The following is a 15253-nucleotide window of genomic DNA, read 5'->3' on the forward strand; positions in this document are numbered from 1 at the left end:
TGACTACAGAGATATTTTATGTCAGAAACAAACTTATACAAGATCAAGGATTATGTTCCTCCGTCTGAGGGCTGCTTTCCTCAGCTCATTTGCACCTTCTTACTGCCACCAGGACAAGGCGGCAAAATGACTTCAACTCCAGAGGCATTGCTACTGCTAGGCTTTCCTAAAATTCCTTTAAAGATCATCAACTCTCAAACAACATTCCCAAATACCACCAAGATATGTATATAAACCAAATACCAAACCCTAAAAGACACTTTTCCACCTGAAACCTTGAGGGAGAAAATCTTGTATTTACACGGTCTCGCTTCTGACCTCTCTTCTCCATCTAACCTCGGCTGCTACTTATTACAGCCTTCCGAGTGCAGAATTGTCCCTGAGTTTCCATGGAGACATGGCAGGATAGGAACAGCAATGGCTGCAAATGGAAAAGCATGGCAGGAGAAAAAGAAAATAAAAGGCAAAGTCCCAAAAGCGAGTATATAAAACAACTAATGGTCACCAGAAAGGTCTGCCCAAATCCAGCACATCGGAGCAAGATTCTTCCAGAGTGCAACAGTGTGAGATCTGCAGCCTGCAGAATTCTCCTTCCGGACAAGTATGTGACAGAAATTAACACACCAAGCAGTTTTCAGTGAAGTTTGTAAAATAGGAAAATAACATTTATGAAATACTTTATATGTTCGAACACCCAAGCAGGTATTATCACCATGATGAAAACTGTAAATCTAATTTCACCAATTCTATCTAAAGCTAGTAAGTGGTAAGAACACATTCATAATGGTTTGAAAAGACCTAAACAGTACTTAAAAGATCAAGTATCTTATCACAACTTTACATCTTGGAGGTCATGGTAAAGAGAACAAGAACATTGCCAAAGATCACAAGACAAGCATGTGACAGACACCCAAGTTGAACTCAGGCTCTCAATTCTCCCAGTCTCGGGTTCATTTCCAACAACTACACCAGTACATCCTTTACTCAAAGTCTGAATTTTGTACATTTTAAAAGGTTCATTTTCATGCCCACGAAAGCTGATGAATTAACATGTTTCAATAGTGTTTCTAACACATCAAAATCTCCTGAAAGGAAGTTGTAGTGCAGTGGGTGTCAGTCTTTTCTTCCAAGAAATGGACTCAAGTTAAGTCAGGAGAGTTTTAGACTGGATACTAGGGAAAAAAAAATTCTTCACTGAAATGGTTGTCAAGCACTGTAACAGGCTGCCCTGACAGGGAAGTGGTGCAGTCACCATCCCTGGAGGCATTTAAACAATACATAGATGTGGTGCTTACAGCCATGGTTTAGTGGTGGGCTTGGCAAGTTTTAGGTTGATGGCTGGATTCAATGAACTTATAGGTCCTTTCCAGCCGAAATGATTCTATGAAAATAACAAGCCCAGCAAAGGCAGCAACAGAACTTCTGTCTTCCTTGCTCAGCAAATATGGATTTATTTTAAACAAGTATGAAAATAACAATAGCAACACCTTCTCTGTTCATCTAGGTATCAGAACGAAAGTGTGTTATCCCACAGTAAATTCTGAACACAATATGAATTTCCATAAATTCCACAACAAACCAAAAACTATTCTGAGCCACTGATTAAGGCTGAACATTTTCACAAAGATTTTGAGAAAGGCACATATTACTTATTGCCAGTTTCCCTAAATCAATTTCTCAAATAAATATTTAAATTTTTACTGATCTTAAGCAGCACATCATATCCACAGCAGGTAGTACTTCTACTCACTTAGTTTAAGTTTTTCTTCAGATACTCCCTTTTGATTCCTAACATGCCCTGAAGGTATCATTTTATTTCCCACATAACAACGTACTGCCATTGTTTTAGACAGAGCATGAATTCACAGATTTGCACAATTACAAAAGTCCATATGGCATCTCTCATAATCATTGTGTTGGTAATCTTTTTTGGATGCTATTGAGCCTGAAAATCTGTAGGGGTTTTCTGGAAGCATGAGTTGGTAAAATATTTTACTTTGTTATAAGCTAAATAAGTATGTCCTCAAAGAAAACAACTTTGTAAAGGTTCTCCGAGATAATTTAATCATCAAGTTTAGTAAAAAGATAAGGATAAATTATCACAGTGAGACATCAGGGTTTAGACTGCGGTGGTTTTCCCCGTGCATACAAATCAATTTTGTTCACATCATGGAGTATTACTGTTTCAAGCACATTTTAGAGAGCAAAAATCACTGCCTGACAAACCCAGCCTGGAAGGAATACCAGATACTTGCATAAACACTTAAACATAATACCTCATGTTCATCAAACTACTAACTTCAGTATTTACAATGAAAAATAATAACGCTTTAAAACCATTACTTATTTTCATTTGGAGCCTAGAAGTTTCAGAGGGAATAACCTGGAAAACAAAGCAGGCTATGTGTCAAGTGGGAAGATGACCTTAAGGGAAAAAGACCACTACATGAAAAAGTAGGAATTAATGAAGCTACAGGGCAAGCCATAAGGTGATGCTTATTTCTATAGCACGTAATTACTTCACAGATGGTAGCTTGTGCAGTTTCTTCTAATCAAATTCAGGTCTCGTGTTATTTGGCATAACTGCACTAAACGTTGTTCAAATCAAAACCAACTAGATGTTTGCAATCAAAAATACAGCAAGGGTGCAGTGCTGCCATAGTACGGCCTAAACTGTACTGTTTCTGGCTATCAAAAGTTAAAGTCTCACTCCAGAAAAATATTATAGCTGAACTGTTCAACAGATTTCAAACAAAAAGAATGTATTTTGACTGCTTGAAATTAACCATGGACTTACAAGGATATCTACACCATAATATTGTCAGTCATTGTGACTCTTGTTGATACTATTTCAAACAGAAAACTTCTTGCCACCAGCTGAAGTATAAACACAAGAGCTGTTTGTAACACCCCTGTAACTTAACTAAATGCTTACCTTGTTTGTAACTGCCAGCATTCCCAGGAAGAAAGAGAACTGGAATTCCTGTCAATAGGAGATTTTTGTTTTCTTCGGCATAGTTCCCTTCTCCATAGAGATAGAGCTCATATGCTGGGTATCGTCTGGCTATTTTCTTGGGTAATTTTATTTTCTGTTGAAAAGTTTAAAAGAAAACAAATACCTTGCTTATACTGTTGCAAACAAGAAGATACAGTGGCTATCCAGTCGTTTAAATGATCTGGCTTATGTTTTACCTATTAAGTTACAGTCATATAATTATGTCTACAGAATAAAAAATTATGACTACAGAGTGAAAAACGGGGGTTTGCTTAAAAAAATAATTAAAAATAAAGTATCAAGTATTTTGTTTAAGTAGGTATTACCATGCACACTTAGTGGCTACACTTACTTGAAACAGCTATTAACTGGCTTTGAAACAAACTGCAACTGAGTGCAACTATGTATCTTTTAAAGTTGCACATTCATCAACTAAATCCAGACTTACACTACAGAGGAGGAAAAAGGAAAAGGAAAAGGTACGGCCCAACCCACTTCTCCCAGGTCACGAGAATTTGAGACCAGAAACTGGGGCACCTGAGTGATCCTAATTATTCCAAATGCTCCTTAACAGCTCTGGAATCCTTTCCAATACCATTTAACTCGGAACAAGGATGTGCTACCGCACCTGATGCCAAAGGTAAATCTCAAGAACACAGTTACGTAGGTGACTGTCAGATGACAACTATCATGTCAGGGTAAGTTACAGATGCAACGCGAGTTCTCTTAGGTGATTTTTACAGAGTTGAAAACTGCAATGGGAATTTAAACAATAGTAGTAACCACCTTAATATGGCTCATCAGAAAAAATAAACCCATGATACTTTTTTCTTGCTGTTTTTAGAGTTGGTTTTGTGGCCTAGTGATGAACCACCTGGTTTTGTAACAACTCAGGATCCAATTTACACAGTCAACTGTCGTCTTAAAGAAGGCCCTATTTCTTGTACTAAAACAAAGAAGCAAACAACTGACCACCTCACCTATCACATAACATAATCATAGGATTATGAATTCCCAAAGAGGAAAGAACCAAAATCGCTTTGAACCTGAGGGCTAGGTGATGGTTAAGTCTTAGACCAGTAAGTGATGACTCTGAGAGCCATATGCCACTGGTTTAAACTAAATAGACTGTAAGTATGAAAACGTTTAATTAGCTTCTACATGGAGGCTGGCTGGTTTATAATTTTGAGTTTCTAAGACAGAAATTTTTAAAATTTCTATGAATGTGAATACACTTGTTCTAACATTTGATTGCTTATTTTATGACAATTCAGAGATAAATAAGATAATAAAAAAATAAAATTATTAAGGTGTAGTTTATATTTTAAGGAAACACTTCATTTTACACAATACGATCAAAACTAAACTCAGGTTTGCATCAGAAATCTTCTCTAAAATCGCTCTTAATTGCTTTCTCAAATCAAAGCATCGTTGTTTTGGATATTTCAGTTGTTTCTCTCAAACCAATCTAGAGTAAAGGCAATTTAGCTTTAATTTCCTGCCAAAACACACTTGCCCAAGGAGTATTTCCTTTCTCCCTTTGCCTTCAAATTGCCATATTGGTTATTGGCAACCTCTTATGATGCTTGATAAATAGATTTAAAATGTATTTTATATAATATGTATAAATAGGTATTATATTTTTATAATATTATATATTATAACAAAATACACATACTAGAGGCAGACAGAGTGTGTTCCAATTCCTTCACTGTGAACAAAAGAACAGTTAAGCTTTGTTCAGGCCTTATGTCTTCAGATCATTGTTTCCATGTTCCTTCCCTTTTCTCCAACATCTCACCTTCCTAACTTCACTGACCTAACTGTCCCTTTCTACTGCTCCTTTTTCAAAGGTTTTTTCAAAAATCTGTGAAAAAATGTTAAATTAATCAGTGTCCATTACTAAACTAAGAATGCCACCAAGATATGTTTATATAACCTCCTGATGGACCACATCAGCTGTCCTTCCATGGTATCTTCCTGGTTCACTATTCTTGCAAACACTTTTACAGAACATAAAATTAACAAGCTGCCCTTCTTTGGGTCCATGTTGAAAGCAAAAAACTACACAATCCATAAGAACTGTACTACCAAAATACTGGGTTTATTCAGTCAATCACAACGCTCAAACATTATAACAAAACAGCAATGCTTAACTCGAAAGGAAAACAGATGTTCACATTCCATGACAGTGTATTTAAATTATGAATTCCCAAGACACTGCTTACATAATTGGTTGTAGTGAGCTATATTAACTTTTTACAATGTCAAACAGGCTTCATTTTTCACCCTGGTTCCCAAAGAAATGAGGCTTATGAAAAAGTTCTCATTATTACTAACTTGTGAATCCCTTATGAAGCACAGCTGAACAGGACAAGGCTAGGTAAAATTCAAATAGTGCAATTCTGCAATACATGCCAAAAAACCCCACCAAAGATGATTAAGTGCAAAAAAAGAAAAAAAAAAGCAAACCAATTCCATTCCTTAGCATTAACTTGACTGTGAGCTAACCCACCCTGTCAGACACAAAAGAAATTAAACTTCTCATGTTTAATTGCTCAAATCATTATTTGTTTGTAACATGACACCCAACCTGGGAGGACCCGAAATTCCTACCTTGTGATTCTCGTACCAATGTCATCATTACAAAGACATTAAAAATTAAACAAGCAGCCTCTCAACAATAAAGAGGTACTTGAAGAGTATAATGCCTTAGCAAAAGCAGACAAATTAATAATTTCTCTCACCCCAGAAGTACTGCTTTCCACACAGTAAAAGTGACTATTCATCAGCAGAGATGGACGAGAGGGAGTGCTGCCAGCCCCAACCTGCATCTCCTGTGTGGAACTACCGCTTACCCTTAAGCCTCACATCTCCTACTGCCACAACGAGTACCTGAAGACGCTTAGAATTTAAGCCGCGACGTAACCAGTAAATACAAAAGATGTGTGGGGGCAGATAAGAATTTCAAGCAACTACCAATAACATTAGACAGATTTTGCTAGTAACTTTCTGTTGGCTGGCTTCAGATTGAAGATGAAGTAGGTTTTGGCTGCTAGGTGATCTGAAAAATTAGCGCATAGTATTTGGAACTGCTTAAACGATTTTGTTCTACAGCACTGACAAAACAACACTTGTAACTACACCAAGGCTCTCTTTTGTAGGCTAACATAACCATGTCAATGTTAGCAAATGAAGGTTAATAGATCCAAAAATTAACTTTCTGCTTCATTACCAGTTTAGGTACTAAGGTTTAAGATCTTCTTTACTGCGTGAACCAGTTTGCAACCTACTTCAGAACACAGTATTATTTAGAATACTTCACATTTTTTCTAACATAAATTATATCCCAGATGATGCTAAACTGATGTTTAGGAGACAACAAATCATGCTTTGGGATGCTTTCAATAGGACAGAAAATCCCGTAGTAAGCACAACTATTAAAAAGAGAAATTGATTTCCCACAACTGCGGCATTACCAGCGAACCTACATGCACTCACATATGTACATCCTCCTGCTCTTAAGCCGTAATACTGTGCCTGGAAAATGACAGTTCCATCAGCAGTCCTCTCTCTCAAACTGATCCAAGGTATTCCAAGATCAACTGATCAAGCAGTTTCCGAGAGGCTTCGTTAGCAAAGGAGGGACTTCAGAGAGACCCACAGGCTATGCCGACAGCTGCGGCTGTGCCACCTACAAGAGCTCACAGGGAGGCCCTTGCGCTGCGGGTTCACCAGTGCAAGAAATACACTGGTGTTTGAATCTCAGCTGTTCACTTTTTTGGACACAGCAGTTGCTTCGCACTCTGAAAAAGGACCAAGCACAAGGCTCAAGCTCCCGGGCACTCACAGTGCTGTCAGAGAACCTGGCCTGGCCTCTTCCTCCGCAACAGCTCGGGTGAGCTTTTGACAGGTTTTCCCAGTACTACAACAGGCATTTACCTGTCAGAGAATGGGAAGCTTTACTGTTCGTTGTCCCTTCGCACAGGTGGCAGTGCCAAACCCCTCATCACTTCGCAGGTAGCCAGCTTCTCCCTTCCGCAGCCACCCAAGGCGCACGCCTACGTGATGCAGCCAAAGCAGCGCGTTTTCCCACGTGCACAGACCCCTCAGATCGACCACAGCTATTTTTACCCCGTTTCCAGCTTGCTGTTACGCAGAGGCCACCTCAGCAAGTTAGCTACCTCACAAGTTCGGGGAGCGGCCGGGACCACCTGTGTGGCAGTTCTCCGCGGCTGAGCGCGGCCGGGGCTGCCTGCCCTCCCCGGTAGCGGGGCCGAGGGCAGCCGGGCCGTCGGAGGAGAGCCGCGCCGGGCCGGGCCGGGCCGCCGGCGTGGAGCCGCCGCAGGGCTGCGCCTCAGGAAGCGGCTGGCGGCCGCGGCCGCTCCCTCAGCGGCGGGCTCTCCCACCTGTTACAGCGCCGCCCGCTCCCTCGGCGCGCCGCACTCACCAGGTACTCGGGGTACTCGTACATGTAGGTCATGCTGCACCGGTTCTCCTCGTAGAGGAACAGCACGTCCCGCACCCCGAGCAGCACCAGCGCCGCCAGCGCCCCGCAGAAAAGCGCCGCCACCATGGCACCCCGCCGCGCCCAGGTGCGGAGCGCAGCGCAGCGCGGAGCCGCCCGTCCCCCGCTGCCTCTCGGCGCACACAGGCACGGCGGGGCGGGCGGCGCCACCGCCCGGGGGCGGGGCGGGGCGGGCGGCACCACCTGGCCGCCGCCGGCAGCGGCGGGAGGGCGGCCGCCATATTGGCAAGGCGAGGCTGAGGGAGGGACGGCCGCCATGTCGCGGGAGCCATTGCGGGGAGGTCAGGGGGCGACCGGCAGGCTCCCTCCGGCCGGCAGCTTGCCGGCGCTGCCATGAGAGGGAGGTCAGCTCGTCGTCGCGGCGGTGCGCCTGCTCAGCCGCAGGAGGGGCGCCGGCGCTCGGCCCCTCGGCGGGCGGGCAGGAGCCGGGCCGCTGAGGTGAATGCGCGGGCTCCGGCGCTCGCCCGGCTCCCGGCCCGCCAGCGGTGTCATCAAAACGGCCTTAAGGTTTCTAAGCACTCAGCACGTAAAAGCCGCTGTTGACAGTGGGTCTTTTGGGGGGGGGTTGTTTGTTTCCTTTAATTAAGCACTTTTAACAACTTCCCATCTTTTATTGCCGTTAGACACCACGGGACCGCTATGCGGCCCGGTGCGCGGCACGCACGCTGCTGATCATCAGCGAAAAATAATAGTAAAATATTTAATAACTGACATAAAAAACATCTTTTTTTTTTTTTTTGATCGACAGAGGAAGTGATACTATCATCAGCTAAGACAAGGGGTAATTACATATGAGGGAAGTACAAAGCAGAAATACATATAGTTGCATTTTCATGGTCTTCACTGCTAAATACTTCAGAAGCCTTTACCCCTCCTTTAAAAGAAACAAAATTTACTCAGTTTTCCAACAGTATTTGTACCATTTTTATTTGTAAAAATAACCATCTGAATGCATTGCAATTGTAGTTTACAGTTAGGATTCTTCATTACATTAATACAGCATTCAGTAGTTGAAAAAATTACTAAACTGTGCTTGAGAAGATTCAGGTTGAATTCCAAGTCATTCACTGAATTAAGTCTTTTTTTTCTTTTTTTTTTTTGTCTCATTTCATATGAGACATTTACCCAAGTCCTTAAACTGCAATTTACAAAACCAAAACAATATCGACAAAACCCCACTGAAACCATCAAACAATATTTTTATATTGTTTATTACAAATGTTATGCAAAATATAACACTGGCACCAGATTCGTATCACCATGGTTTGTAAAGATATATTGCACATGCTAAAGCATAAAATATAAGACAAAACCTACAAAACATAAGATATTGGCTTTAATATGTAGATCACTGCATAAGAAACGCATAAAATTACATTTTATACACACACTCGGATTGTCACTAGTTTAAAACGCCCTTTCCTATAACACTGACCTAAGGTTTACTTTTTGTGTGATAAGAAAGCATTTTCAGCACTGCAAAAATTATACATTATTCCTATAGAAATTTAGCATATTAATTTTCATTTCAATGCAGGTAGACATATGAAAAGAAGAAACACTTTATACATTCAAGGAAGGTCTGAAATGAAAATTTACTGGTAATATATTGCTTTTGTAACACTCAAAGGAAAAAAAAAAAAGGGAAAAAAGACGGTTTCACAAAACATTTCCATAATACACAAATATAAAAAGGCACTCTAATATTTCTTACATGACTAAGAATAAAAATCACAATTATTTTTTTTAAAATCATCCTCAAGATACATAACCAAGTTTCTCAACAGTACAATGGATAAACAATTCATTTCATGTGTTTGTTCTAATTCAATAATCTGGCAGTTGTTTACTGCGTAAAAGTACCAAACACATTATGGTGCCCTTTTAGTAGCGATGAACAGAAATCCCCTGAGCTATTTCACAGCAATTTCAGGCAGTCTGGAGGTTGTAACTCAGTATTTATGAGAGAGACTTGGGACCCCATCCTGCTATGGATTCCACCTGCCACTGTGGTTAAAATACGGGATGAACCGATCCTGCTAACGCACTTGGGCATACAGCTGCCCCTCCTGAACACCCTCTGCTTGGTGCAGACACAGAAGTCGGCCACGGTAAATTGCAGGATCCAGGGTTAAGTGCAACAACTATATACGATTAACTCTACTCTCGCAAAGAGTCCGCAGAAAGGCAAGGTGATTATTTACAAGAGTAAAATTATTCCCATGCTTAAATACCTGCCCTAAATTTCAAATTTGTTTTCTACATGTGATAAACTATATTGGAGATTAATGTACTAGCATACAAAAAAAAGGAAAAGGGATTCTGGTAATTCATGTGAGATGTGGGATAGGCCAATACCGAGTACTTCCAAGTGTCTTGCTCATGACAGTTTTCCTCCTAAATACAGCACACTCCAAACGTGACTTTCACAATGCCCTTAAGACACCAACAAATCATATGTTTCTATGATTTTTTTGGAACATTGCATATTTACATCATTGTTAGTTTACAGAAAAGTTTAATCGATGAAGTTTGGATTTGGTTCCTAGAATCAAAAGCAGGATCAAAGTAATTCAGTAACCACCTATGTAAGAGGCAGCAGTTACTGCACTACACGATTTCCAGAGTTACAAGGTATTGCAAATATACAGAAGAATTTTCAGTAACTCTGTGTTAGCAAGTGAAAATACTGATTTTTTTTTTTTTTTTTTTTAATAGCTGCTTAAAATAATACAGCATCCTCTTTGTGGAGAGGACTGGTTTTCTCCTAATGAAAGCAGCTTCACATAGGATAGCGTAACTTTCTTTGTTTCGGGGTGAAACTTAAAAGTAATACTGCCAAGGAGCCTGCCTACATCTCTGGTTAAAATAACACCAAAAGGATGATCCTGCTGTTAGACAGGTGGCAGCTCCTTCCCATTTGTTTATTTGTTTTCAATGACATAATTCAACATAAAACAAAGAAAAATTTTGGATTTCTATTCATTTCTGAACAGACGCCACTGAAAACTTTCAACAAGTGATCTCTCTTATTTTCAGTGCTTAAAGTAAGGTGGTTATTGCTATTCTGCAACCCTTAAAAGCAAAAACGTTAAGAAAATTCAATCATAAAAACGTTGTTCTGTGCTATTTCTGAGGAGAAAACCAGGGTTTCAGGTGCTCTGTCATTCTACTGCAGAAATACAGAGCTGAGGGAAAAGAAACGTTCACTTTTACAGAGACTCTCCCTTGTGATTATTATTTTTTTAAAAAAACTTTGGAAATCTGTTAACGCTCAAGGAAAAAAATATTTCATTTTAGCAAGGCAAAATAAACTTGATACATAAATATTTTCTTAATTAAAGAACTGGAATCTGCCAACAGATTTTTAACAATACAGTGGAACACAGCTAAAAACTGCAACTAAAATAAAAATCCTTACTTTTCATTTACCCTGCCCAAAGCGTGCACTGAGGAGAAGCTCATCTCATCCTCCCCGCACAGCACAGATGCAGGCCTGCAGGCAGCCTGAGCGTGAACCACAGGAACCCGCACACCTTGACCCTGTGCTGTACGACCTTCTCCCCTCTTTACTGTGGCTGCACAGGGGCTGCAGCCCTTTCTTATGCACTTACATGAGGGAAGGTGTTTTGCTTTCTGCTTTTTACCACCATAGCCTGTGGACTTAATCTTTGCGTTCTGTACAAGAAGGTGGGCACTCTCCCAAAGTGCATCAGCCCTTCCTTTCTCTACTCAGGCCATCACTCTTGCCTAGATTCACATTTCATTTCACATCATGCCAAATAGTACACACAAATGCTAACTAGGAGAACAAGCCATAGTTATTTTTCCTGGGCATTTGTTTCATTTCAAATAAATATAAACACATTTACATTAAAGGTATATGAACATATTCTTTAGTCTGGAAAAAAACAAAACTGTGGTCAATACATCATCAGTTACAAATGTCAACTTGAAACCTGCGTCATAAAATGTAAAATTCGCTCGAGACTACTCATTACCTCAAAAGTTTATATTTTTATGGTTTAGAAAAACTACTTCATTATGTCACTCACATTTGAAGAAAAAAATAAAAGTAGCAAAGTCTTCCATTTAACTACTGAAGCATTTTGGTCCTCTTGGTACAGCTGGTTAGTTCATGATAACTTTTTGTTTATATTTTTGTTTGGTTTTGTTTAGAAAGTGTCATTCTTCCTTTTGTATATCTGTTGCAGGCGAGGGTCGTGGTCCATTTGACCTAGAAACTTTGGCAGAAGGAGTAAACATATTCACAAAGTTGACATTGCTTTAAAAGCTGGTGACAACAGGCTTTTTTAGCATGTATCTCTGATCACACTGCTATGTTTTCTGGTGTTTGGTATTTCAACTTTTGGTGTTCTGCTTTCATTGCTTTACCTTTGCTCTGTTAATCCAAACACTGGCAAAAGTATTTTAAAACTTGATACTGTTTACAGTAAAAATAAATTATTTCAGCATAGAAGAGGAAAAAACCAATCCATTTAAGATGGCAAGTCATTATAAACTCTTACATACACCTTTGTCTACACCTGATTTCCTCCCTCCCCACCCTACCCCACCCCACCCCTTTTTTTTTTCCTGGTGCTAGATTCATCATTAATGGCTCAGGTGACAGAAACATCTAATGACCCTAATTCTGTAGTGCAAATAAACTGTACATGTTTGTGCTGAATTGGAAAAAAAAAAAAAGTAAGGGCCAAGTGATACTCATTTTACACAAGTGGTTCCACTAACATCCATGGGAAAATATGGTGAGACAAGTAGAATTTGGCCTTAAGAGTTAGTAAGTATATTTTTCTAACTGTGTGCTGCAACTAAGAACTGTAAAAAGTGCCTTCTGTACGTTTAAGTGCTTAATACACACAGAATGTGAAAGGTTTCATTTCCTGCAGAAAAGTAATACAGGCAGTTTTAAGATTTACAACTTTACCTTTGGTTTGTGTAAAAAAAAGAAAAAAATCATCTAATTATCAGAGCCCCGGAAGCAGGAAACAGACAAACAGGAAAGGGGTGATGCTCAAATCTACGAAGGCTACACTGGGAATATGTTTGTGTGCTAAAGGTACAGCTAAAACATTTAGGAACTTTTTACAAACAGTTCCCTGTTTATTTGTGCTGTCAAAAAGAAAAAAGGCATTTTCTCTTCTTCTACTTAAAATAAGAGGTAGAGACTTTCCACAGGGGCACTTAGGGCCTGAAGAAAACATCAGAGAGCTGAAAAGCTGCAGAACATTAATGGGAATATGTTCCAGTAAACCCCTCTAACTTTGTTGTTTAAAGGCTCGATTTTCGGCAACTCTACAAATCTTTCAATACCTACTTGTCAAGAATAATAGTTAAGAACATAGCTGTGGGATTTAAGCTGTTTAAAAAGACAAAAATAAAGCTGACATGAAATAATAATGAAAAGAAGTTTCTGAATACCAAAAAGTCAAAATGTTTCAGAATCCGAATCATTTTCATTGTACCCATCCTCTGTTCCTACGTTATTACTCAAGGGCTTATTGTAAGAGTTAATGCTACCCATACTGGAGCCATCGCAGAGATGTGTCCTGCCCAAATTGTCTTTTTTAAAACAAACGAAGTTGAAAGCCGTCATTGAACTGGAGGGAGAAAAAGGCATCATGGTAGCCAAAATGAGTGCCAGGCAGTCAGCCACGTCTTTGTTAGGAGCGCAAGCCAGGGCTGGCGTATGACCTGGGCACAAATGCAGACAAGGCAATGGTTAGTACTAAGGGTACTGAGAATGGCACTGAGCATTCCTCATATACATCTCTAGGTGACGTCGTAAGCGGGAGATGTATGTTCAGTTACGAGCATGCCAGGCAACAGGGGTATGTTACTAATTTTAAATTAGACATGCCAGGAGAATACAAACTATATGGAGCATTTAAATCACTGTGACCACAACAAGCACTATGTTTGTAAAATCAGGCAGCAAACAGACTTCACGATATGAATAAAAGCTCTGGCTAAACGTGGGTCTACAGCACAGACGGTACAATGAGTACAGGACACGGAGTACAGCAACAGGGGCAGAAACTGGCTTCAGTTTCTGTGCGCATCAACGAGTCTCATTCTGAGAGCAATGACTTTCATAAGAACGTGGAAGATATTAGTTTAAAAATGTTTTGAAGTAAAAAGCAAATGATTTTAAAGACTGACCCGTTGAGTACCTACTCAACTCAGAAAGCAGTTTATTTAGCAATTAAATTATAAGGGAAAAGAATTAGACCTGTGCATGTGGTACATGTATAGCAGGTACGACTACGTGGATGTTTAGTTACTCAAATTTATGTTATGTTAGAAGAATAACGACTGTATTCAGAAAGCATGGCATACACTTTAAATACAAAGTTAATATTGTACAGATGTCAGTAAAACAAAGAACTGGGGAGCTAGTACAAGTTTGTCTTCGCTGCAGTTTAACTTGGCTCCGGCCCAAGCGCTGCCCCTACAGCAGCTCTTCACGTATACACACCTTGGAAACCGGTACGCCGATTACACTTGCTATCGACACATTTTGCAGGCTGCTGTGTAGCCCTGCAGCACTTTCCAACAAATCCTCCTGTATGCTAGGAGCCAAGAGATTTTTTTCCAGACGGCTAAATGTTAAGTGCTGCAGCAAGAGTAACCTGCAGCCATGAGCACTACCGACACCCTACTGCCTCAAGCAAGCCGGGAACGCCTGCAGCGCAGGTGAGGCTGGCGGACAAACGTGAGTACGGTTTTGTAGCAAGCTACCCACGCTTAAGCACTGACTGCAGTGAACGCATACCCTCAATGGAGTTTCCTCTTCCACTGAGTTCCAAGCACGAATATTCTTTAGAGCTGTACTTAAGCTAAGATTGTACTTACACTTCTCTCTTTTAAACTGCATATGCAGTTTTTCCCCCCAAAAATTAAATGTGTATAAAATTCAAACCTAATTTTCATTAGTGACATACATGCAAATTAGCTGGATCTGTATGTACAATTTTAATGATAAAAACTGTGGTTAGAAGTTAGTCGGGTTCATTTTTCTGTCCCCTATCTCTAAAATGAGGCTGGGGCCAGATGACTTCAGTGGAACTCATTCATGCAAGTATATCTAGGTAGCATCTGGGTAACAGCAAATACTCACCACTCAGTTCTTTTCATCCATAGATCTCAAATGTCTTGCTATGATGGGTGAGTATAATTATTGTTACTTTACGGATATGGGAAGAGGGAGGTACCGAATTGTTACATTAATGCCATGAAGTCAGTATTGTAAGAAAGACCAGCTTATTTCAGGAAGACAGTTTTGAAAACATTAATTATAGAAGCACAGCCCTCTACGGGCTTTATAATGTTTAGGGAAGGACTCCATTGAGATCTGAAACAAAATTATCAGATTTATTAACTAATCATGTATTTTACGAGGCAACAGTAATTTACTTGCATCTTGGATTAGGTCAGGCAAATGGTAAGCACAAGCTTTGATCTCAGAATGAACTAGGACACAATCAAACATATGTTGATGGTTTTCTTCCTACCCATTAAAACATGCGCTGATTGAATGCATAATCCTTAAATCTTCTGCAAGGCTTCAGAATTATCCGGTGCCACTTGCATGTTTAGGAAATTCAAGTTACCACTGCACTCAAGCATTAAAAAAGACTAGCTGTTGACAGTACATGCAAAATGAACAGTAAAAGGGACTGCTGTGATGTTTAGAATACATTTTTATA

The 15253-nt window shown here is 40.0% G+C and overlaps 2 protein-coding genes across 12 annotated transcripts in view; both read right to left on the minus strand.

The window, feature by feature from the left end:
• The window catches only part of PGAP1 (post-GPI attachment to proteins inositol deacylase 1), a 36679-nt gene extending 29015 nt beyond the window's left edge, over positions 1-7664 (minus strand). For all 3 annotated transcript variants that reach the window (XM_037398425.1, XM_037398427.1, XM_037398424.1), the window contains exons 1-2: positions 7446-7664; positions 2936-3089 (exon numbers count right to left, since the gene is read on the minus strand). In XM_037398425.1, the coding sequence (XP_037254322.1) occupies positions 2936-3089; positions 7446-7571 (280 nt within the window). In that variant the 5' untranslated portion in view covers positions 7572-7664. The remainder of the gene's footprint in view (positions 1-2935; positions 3090-7445) is intronic.
• Positions 7665-8423: 759 nt separating this feature from the next.
• Positions 8424-15253, minus strand: part of ANKRD44 (ankyrin repeat domain 44) — a 143310-nt gene continuing 136480 nt past the window's right edge. For 3 of the 9 annotated variants that reach the window (XM_037397263.1, XM_037397262.1, XM_037397264.1), the window contains exon 28: positions 8424-13238. In XM_037397263.1, coding sequence (XP_037253160.1) covers positions 12973-13238 — 266 coding nt within the window. In that variant the 3' untranslated portion in view covers positions 8424-12972. Of the gene's footprint in view, positions 15160-15253 lie in introns of all 9 variants that reach the window. The other 6 variants (XM_037397267.1, XM_037397265.1, XM_037397269.1 and 3 more) reach the window with 5 other exon arrangements.

The sequence above is a fragment of the Falco rusticolus genome, chromosome 8 (assembly GCF_015220075.1).
Source record: "Falco rusticolus isolate bFalRus1 chromosome 8, bFalRus1.pri, whole genome shotgun sequence".
NCBI lineage: Eukaryota > Metazoa > Chordata > Aves > Falconiformes > Falconidae > Falco > Falco rusticolus.